The sequence below is a fragment of the Diaphorina citri genome, unplaced genomic scaffold, assembly GCF_000475195.1.
Source record: "Diaphorina citri unplaced genomic scaffold, Diaci psyllid genome assembly version 1.1 scaffold3261, whole genome shotgun sequence".
Taxonomy (NCBI): domain Eukaryota; kingdom Metazoa; phylum Arthropoda; class Insecta; order Hemiptera; family Psyllidae; genus Diaphorina; species Diaphorina citri.
Window position 1 is genome coordinate 5,407 of NW_007380671.1, and position 8,949 is coordinate 14,355.

The 8,949-nt window shown below is 40.1% G+C and overlaps 1 protein-coding gene across 1 annotated transcript; it reads left to right on the top strand.

The window, feature by feature from the left end:
• The first annotated feature begins 3,999 nt into the window (after positions 1-3,999).
• On the top strand, positions 4,000-7,734 carry LOC103520146 (midnolin homolog). Its single transcript, XM_008485243.3, has 2 exons — positions 4,000-4,434; positions 7,563-7,734. Exons 1-2 carry the CDS (start codon positions 4,175-4,177, stop codon positions 7,717-7,719), a joined length of 417 nt encoding a protein of 138 aa, XP_008483465.2. The 5' UTR covers positions 4,000-4,174; the 3' UTR covers positions 7,720-7,734.
• Positions 7,735-8,949: the final 1,215 nt, after the last annotated feature.

The following is an 8,949-nucleotide window of genomic DNA, read 5'->3' on the forward strand; positions in this document are numbered from 1 at the left end:
GGGTTCGATTCCCGGTGGGGTCGAAGTTTTTTCGACTATATGTTTGGAGTTCGGGGTGCACTCAACCTCGTGAGTGGTGGCATTACCAGTGTTAAAGATTGATGATGAATGAGAATTAATGCAAATGAGGTAATTAGTAATGCTGTGGTACCCACAAAAGTTGTGAAAAAGCTCTCTGCTTTATCACAAAGAATTCATTATTTGATTTTGAAATATTAATTGGAAAATGTCTTAAATATTCACTAATTGTTAAACGATACAACAAAAACAAACATTCAATTTGTCCCCAGGTTCAAAGCCAAGCATACCTCGGTCTCCCAGTGCGGGGCGTATTGTATTCCAGGACAATATCATCAAGTTTGACCGCGTCCCCCTTATCACACCCAATGGGGATGTTTTGGTGAAGGAGCTATCGTTTGAGGTTCGGTCTGGTATGAATGTTCTGGTGTGCGGACCCAATGGGTGTGGCAAGAGCTCTCTGTTCAGAATATTAGGAGAGGTAAGCGACCGACGCGACGGCGAAATACGCTTTCTAAAATAAAAAAATAATAAAAAATCTAAATCATGATTTATTTATGGTGAAGCTGAGAGCTTCTTCACATTTTTTGTGGATATCACAGCATTACTAAGGGCCTCCTTCACTATTTCTGACATATCTATATTTTTTTTCTTTTTCCTCTGGTAATGCTGCCACTGTTCGCTACTCGTTTAAGTAGCTATAGCTACTCAATTGTCCTCACGAGGCTGAGTGCACCCCGAAATCCCACTATTTCTGACACATCTATATTTTTTCTGTTTACTCTGGTAATGCTGCCACTGTTCGCTACTCGTTTAAGTAGCTATAGCTACTCAATTGTCCTCACGAGGCTGAGTGCACCCCGAAATCCATAAGAGCCTCCTTCACTATTTCTGACATATCTATATTTTTTCTTATTACTCTGGTAATGCTGCCATTCGCTACTCGTTTAAGTAGCTATAGCTACTCAATTGTCCTCACGAGGCTGAGTGCACCCCGAAATCCAAGCACAGAGCCGAAAAAACTTCGACCCCGCCGCTTTAATAACATGAAGTGTAAGTTTTATTTATTATTATTTTTTTTTAGAGGTTTGATAGAGGGGATTGTACCTGTCGAGGTCTTTTCTTCCCGAAAGCGAAGAGAGAAGACAACAGGATAGGAGAACGTCAGCCTCGAAAGCGAACCTTTATAAAATCCGCCCAGTCGGGAATCAAAGCCGCGACCTAGTGCTTACAAGGCAGACGCGCTACCCTCCAAGCTAATAGATCAGTTGCGCTTATTTGGGTGATGTTTCAAAGTCATAGAGCAGGAAAAATGAGGACCAACGGAATTTTTCTTTTTCTTCTACGACTTCTAGACCCGAGATACCTGCGAGGGGGCAACACATTAATGTGTTTGTGCGCATAGGTACGTTTCTGCGCATTTCTTTCTGCTCCTCCGCAAGCGTGCTTGCATACTGGCGCTACCTAGCGGACTAAAAAACAACTGTGTAAAGTCTGACGTCACACATATTTGAACTCTTTAATTAAAACGGAAAATGTAAATGCAATTTCTTTGTGTTATTATGTCACAACTTTGGTGACACAAAACGGAAAATAAAAATTGAATTTTCGACCTTTTACAGTTATTTTTTCGGAGTTTTGACCTCAGATTTAGATTTTTCACAACTTTTTACATAGGAATCGACCATGTATTTATAATTTTTACCCATTTGCAACTGCTCCATTTGTAAATTTTGTTGTGAGTATTCCTTCGTGGAATAGACCGATTATCACTTAATGTTTTTTACTCTCTATTACTACAGTATAGCGGAGCTATACTAGTAATGAAAGTATTGCAATCGGTCCAAATTTTCAAAATCGGGAAATGAGTGGAAATATCCGTTTTGGGGTCCCCTGATTCCAAAAAAGTGGTTTTTAGCCCATGGTCTGTACGTTACGTACGTACGTACGTACGTACGTACGTAACGTACGTACGTAACGTAACGTACGTACGTACGTAACGTACGTACGTACGTAACGTACGTACGTACGTAACGTACGTACGTACGTAACGTACGTACGTATGTACGTACTACAGGTTTAAATGGGAAAAAGTAGAAAGTTGTTCAAAATGGCCGCAATTTGAAATTTTTACATGAATTTTTTGATTTATTTTTTCAAAGTTGAAAGTCACCGCTATTTCTTTTAAAATGGGAAAGCAGATTGGGGATTTTTTTCATCTGGCAACCCTGAAGAAAATTTTCTGTTCGAACTCGTAACCTCTTGGTACGTGTCAGACAGAGCGGCTACTAAAAATAGAAAGTGAAAATGTTGTATTTACATACGTCAAATCAGTGACATACTGCCCTTCCTACTTTTTTCGGGGCCTTCGCAAGGTTTCATAGATGGCCCCCCCTGGGTAAATAGATTGACGGGGGTGTAGTTGGTCCAATTTATACGCATTTGGGGCCCCTGAGTGTGTTCCTTTGGGCCCCTTCGCACCGCGGGGACTGCGGGGGTGGGAAAAATTGCCAGTGGCCGTTATTTGAGGCCGTTACGTGTATACAATAGCATGTGGGTGGGAGCTATCATAGCACGTGCACTGTCAAAGCGAACCTCTCTGCAAAATTTGAGCGACTTGAGCCGAAAAGTGAAAATTACTTAAAGTGTGTGTCCAAACTTGGCCGGTCCACACATATTCGACAGCCGTCGCGTCGATCAACGAGGTCGAGATGTATGTTGTCGAGGGAGTGCGGACAGGACAGTTCAGTCAACATCGATCGACGGCGGTCGACTATGTGTGGACAGTGGACACGTCACCTTTAAAAATGGGAACTTTTTTCAGCTGGGTCCAAAGTTTAGGCTGTACAGCGGGCAGCGGGTTAGGAGGGCTTCACTTGGGCCCTGCCGCGGTAACGGCCAAACCGTACATTTCTCGAACTTCGGCCCATTGACACTTTTAAATGCAAAATTTGAGCGACTTGAGCCGAAAAGTGAAAATTACTCAAAGTGTGCGTCCAAACTTGGCCAGTCCACACATATTCGACGCTTCGACGGCCGTCGCGTCGATCAACGAGGTCGAGATGTATGTTGTCGAGGGAGTGCGGACAGGACTGTTCAGTCAACATCGATCGACGGCGGTCGACTATGTGTGGACAGTGGACACATCACCTTTAAAAATGGGAACTTTTTTTCAGCTGGGTCCAAAGTTTAGGCTGTACAGCGGGTTAGGAGGGCTTCACTTGGGCCCTGCCGCGGTAACGGCCAAACCGTACATTTCTCGAACTTCGGCCCATTGAAACTTTTAAGCTTTTAACCCTAAAATAAATATCTCTGCAAAATACAGTTCTTCGAGTATCCAAATTTACGGTACTTGACACGTGTAGGTACCTCTTTTAAGGTCGACTCTAATGAGAGGAGAGTTGGAGAGAGAAAGGCAGATTTGATAACATTTAAAAATCCTTTTCTTTCTCTGATAACAAGAAAACATTGATAAGAAAGGGGTTACTGGATCGAAGCAAGGTTTTGGGAAAATCCTTCACCCTTGAGTGAAAATATTTTGAAGGGGGATGTTTGCTTAAGTTACCCTTTTGCCGGCTACAGACCCACCCAGGTTTGTCGGAACGTTTGTGGAGGGAAAAGATTCAGACCCAGGTCTCTTAGAAGGTCTGACAGACCTAGTTCTCAAGCTTTTTCCGTCATACTCTTTCCGACCGTCTGTCAGATGGTCTGAGCGTGAGTGGCGGGCATACTGGGTACTTTTGATTCAGACAGACTAAGTCTCAGGTGTAAATAGAGACGGAAATAGATCAGTTGCGCTTACTTGGGTGATGTTTCAAAGTCATAGAGCAGGAAAAATGAGGACCAACGGAATTTTTCTTTTTCTTTTGGATACCTACCTCTTTTCCATCCACTCCCACTACTTGGATATTTCCAAGCAAACTAAGCAAAGTGGCGTAGAGATTGTGGGGTATTGGGGAGTGGGGGAAATGTTCACGGCATTCTTGTTTCATTCGCCCAGTCGAGTGGTGATCGTGTTTGAGTTAACGTCGTGTGTCAGATGCTTGTGCGCGTGTGACTTCGCTAGTGAAATTTTTGTTTTAATTTTTTTCTAATTTTATTTTGTGCTCTTTAGTTTCATTTCTTGTGTCCGTTCAAGTTTCTTTTGTCGAATAGAATGGAAAGCAGCAACGGGCATGCTGCAGCAACACAGACTTCCAATATAGCAGACACCGAAGTGCAAAACAGTCTGGGGTGTGGTTGTTCCAACTCGACCAATAATAAATCCGCGACGATTTTGATTTCTGTGACCCCCACAACTGGAGGACAGTTTGAAATTCCAGTCCTCAAAACAGACACTATCGAAAATGTCAAGAAAATTATCTCGAAAAAGTTGAAAGTTCCACGGGATCGGATCTGTCTTCTGCATAGAGAAAGGTAAGGCCAAGGTGTTTGGTGACTAGAAACTTTCTAATTTGGAGAGATTTGCCTTGCTATGCACACTCTCATCTCGTGATCATTTCATTTACCTATATGCAAACTATTTCATTCCCTATCAGGTGTTCTATTCACTACCTTTTCACATTTTGCTGGAACATTTTCTTCCCTTTCATACCCAATCAGATTACCTATAAGCAAACTATTTCATTCCCTATCAGGTGTTCTATTCACTACCTTTTCACATTTTGCTGGAACATTTTCTTCCCTTTCATCATACCCAATAGTACCTAAGATCTAACTATTAGAGAATACAATGGTTCATCAAAAGATGATGGACATAATGAAGGGAAGATTATCGCTAATGTGGACCTTTTTAGGACGCCTTGTACTAATTTTATTAGTTCTATATGCAAACTATTTCATTCCCTATCAGGTGTTCTATTCACTACCTTTTCACATTTTGCTGGAACATTAATTTCTTCCCTTTCATACCCAATCAGCTGTTTCCTTGTTTTTCCAATAATACTCCTGTTTCCTATTTTGTCATGAGTGAGATTGAGATGGGTGATGGTTTGCACAGTGGGTGGATTCAGTGTTTGATTACTTCCATAATTCTAACCAAGGCCCTGCTCATTGAAACCACTAACTTACCCCACATTGGGATTTTTTTCTTACAGCCTAAAGAGATATCAGTAGAGGGGGGTGGGAAAGGATTTATACCCCTTCAGGTACTCCTGTTTCCTATTTTGTCATGAGTGAGATTGAGAATTGAGATGGGTGATGGTTTGCACAGTGGGTGGATTCAGTGTTTGATTACCTCCTGTTTCCTATTTTGTCATGAGTGAGATTGAGAATTGAGATGGGTGATGGTTTGCACAGTGGGTGGATTCAGTTTAAGTTTGATTACTTCCATAATTCTAACCAAGGCCCTGCTCATTGAAACCACTAACCTACCCCACATTGGGATTTTTACTTTCTTTTATTTTCTTACAGCCTAAAAAGATATTAGTAGAGGGGGGTGGGAAAGGATTTATACCCCTTCACTTGTCTAAAGGTGGGAAATACTAGTAGGAGTAGGTAGGCTTGTCATTCCCAACCAAGGAAATAGCTGTTAAGTGAAACAGTACCCAGCTAATTGAATGGCACCCCTTCACTTGTATAAAGTTGAGAAATACTAGTAGGAGTAGGTAGGCTTGTCATTCCCAACCAAGGAAATAGCTGTTAAGTGAAACAGTACCCAGCTAATTGAATGGACATAGGCTTGTCATTCCCAACCAAGGAAATAGCTGTTAAGTGAAACAGTACCCAGCTAATTGAATGGACAGTTTTCACAGGTTTCATAAATCTCAGCTTGTATGAAAAATCAAATTAAACCATGTCTAAAGAAGCTCATGAGTAGAATCAATTTCTCTCCTTCATTTTCTGCTATTTTGCTGAATGTGTACAACATAGATCTCTGTTACTTGAGTGCCCAAATTCCAAATGAGTTGAGCGGTTCCTCCACATTTGAAATTGTATGAATTGATTATAAGATTTATAAGTCAGTACAAGTACCTAGTACAAATTGGAATAGAAAGTAGTTATTTGGCACCCAACTAAGCCCCAGTTAACCAAAGTTTACTGCTGACAGTACTGTTGTTTACTTACCTGCACCATACCTTTGTCATCCCACCTGTAAATCAATGTCAATCAACCAGCAAAGGTATTCTACCCACCTGGGTAAAAAAAAAAAAAAAAAGAATTGTATGAATACATTATAAGTCAGTACAAGTAGTACAAATTGGAATAGAAAGAATAGTTATTTGGCACCCAACTAAGCCCCAGTTAACCAAAGTTCACTGCTGACAGTACTGTTGTTTACTTACCTACACCATACCTTTGTCATCCCACCTGTAAATCAATGTCAATCAACCAGCAAAGGTATTCTACCCACCTGGGTAAAAAAAAAAAAAAAAAAAAAAATCAGTTCCCAACTTCTTCAGTTTTTAAGATGTGATTTGTGGATCCCCTTCTTATTAATTATAGACCATCTCAACATCTATGTTTCACGGCTGTTTCTGGCGACGTCCCCATGAACCATAAGATTCTCTATGTGTCTACAGCTTACCAGTCTTCATGCCTATGTTGGTTTTTGAAGGGTGAGCCTTATAATAGTTTCAGTGGTATTTTCTTCTCCCCTACTGGACTTCCAGATTTTGTAAATACTTTGGGGATCTTTCAGATTTTTTAGCAGCACTTTTTTTACCAGTGAAGAAAACCAAGCCTGTTTCCTTGACAACCACTGAACAACATTGGGGAGATTTGTTCTTTTAGTCATAATCATCAAGAAAATCAGCAATATGTCGTCTCATTACTACTTAGCCTCATTCTTATTTAGTACCAATATTTTACTGTACTTCCACCGTCCTGTGTTTGTAAGACTTATTTGAGATTTTCTCCTTTTCTCTATTGACAAGAATTCCTTTCTTGATACCACTAACAACATTGATTCTCTTTAGTCACAATCATATTCAGATCATTCCTCCTCACTCTTCCTTTACTTCTTCCTACAATCAACTCGATTCCTTTTACTGTCCTCCTCATCTATCTTTCTCTTCCTCCTCCTATTATCCTATTCTCTTCCTCTTCCTCCTCCTCTTCTTCCTTTTCCTCCTCTTCCTCCTCCTCCTCCTCCTCCTCCTCCTCCTCCTTACTACTTAGGTACACGTACACAAGTAGGTAAGTATGTAGTTTTGTAGGTAACCAAGTACTTACTACTTTTACTTTCACTCCTCTTTCCTTCTTTCTCCCTCTGCTCCCGAGACTTAAATCCGATTTACAGTCTTTCTTGGTGTGTTTCTAAATACTTCAAGTAGGTACTCACTAAATACTCAAATTGTCCTGATTGGTAACACCCATCGAAATCAACAATGGGTAGGTAAGTAGATATCAGTATCTACTTTTTCAGTGCCTCTGGCTGGTTAATTTAGGTACGTAAGTACTTAAGTAAGGAGATATCGCAAGACATGGGTTAATGGGTTTTCGGAGAGGTTAAATATGCACCTACCTATCATTGTATTATCAAAGGAAACAAGTAGGGCCAAATTTTGGTCTTGTTACTAATTCGGCGATTCTTATGTTTACAGGCAATTACGGGACGGATCCACAGTTCAAGAAAATCAACTAGTGGAAGGAAGTAGGCTTACTTTATTACCCAGTGTTGAAACTGGCTTATTGGTAAGTGATCATTTTACGGTCAAATCTGCTTCAGACATTAAATTTGATCCTCACTTTCTTTGCTAGAAAATGCTTCCTCAACTATTAACCTCGCCAAGTCTTTTAATAGTTTTAGCTTTCAGATTAGGTTGTTCATCGCCACTCACGCTCAGACCATCTGACAGACCATACATCAGATCAAGATCTGTCAGACAGTCAAAAGGTTGGTAATTAACACTTCCCTCGTCCTACCTTTCCTCCTCCTAATGACACGCTCACTTTGTAGGAAACGTGTGTGACGGAAAAAGCTAGGCCTGTCAGACCGTCTGAGAAGCTTTTTCCGCCATACACGTTCAGATGGTCTGAGCGTGGGTGGTGGTCATTACAAGGGCCCATTGCTGAAGCTGTTAAAAGACCTCACATGAATTTATAAGGGTGCGTTTCTACTCGCTCGGCATGATCTGTTTCCATCAAACAAATCAGTCCTACCCTGTAAAAGAGTCCTACCCTGAAATATTATGTGAGGAGTTCAGGAATGGGCCGTGGGTTTCTGTACAAGGCCCTGTTTAACTGTTTATAGCTGTAAGCCTTGGGTTGCTTCTGGCAGTTCTGACTATTGCGAATTTCAATTCGGTGAAAGTTGGCATACGCTACCTATTTCTGTAGGTACAGATTTCAGCAAAAAATTCAACATCATTGGACACTGTATGTATATTCCTAAATTATATAGGGTGTACCTTACACAGTTCTCTCTCTACATAACGTGATCATCAGACATGAGTGTGAACCTATGTAAAACTGTAAAAAAATAACGTTATTGATGCCTTTTCCAAAGGCTGTAACTCGCAATTTATTTAAGAGCCTGTGTACTTGTGTGTGCCAAATCGACATTTATATTTATTCTTATGTAATCCAAATTGGCAACACCTAAGTAACATTGTTAATGTGTCTTTGTTATTTCCAACGTTTCTATGTTATCGAAAAGCTGGACATTTTCATCACATATATTGAAAAAAGCGACTATTTATTATATTATTCATTTAACATTATCTACTAGATATATCAAACTGTTACACATAAAAAAGTTTTATTGTCCCCTATGAAATCCATGGCCCTTTTTTATTCATAATTATATCCTGAGTCAAATGTACCTTTACATATACATTTCAAAATTAGGTAGGTATACTTTATATTTTATTTTCTTATTGAATTTTACTCGAGATAATTTATTTATTAACGATATATTTTGTTGTTTTATAATTTAGATGTTTATTATTAGAAAAAAAATAGCAAAATACATTGGGTAACTATACCGTC

Excerpts from the sequence above, each read along its gene's own strand:
- LOC103520146 (XM_008485243.3), top strand. The coding sequence starts at position 4,175 with ATGGAAAGCAGCAACGGGCATGCTGCAGCAACACAGACTTCCAATATA. Across the intron at positions 4,435-7,562 it reads TGTCTTCTGCATAGAGAAAG|GCAATTACGGGACGGATCCA; the intron begins GTAAGGCCAAGG and ends TTATGTTTACAG.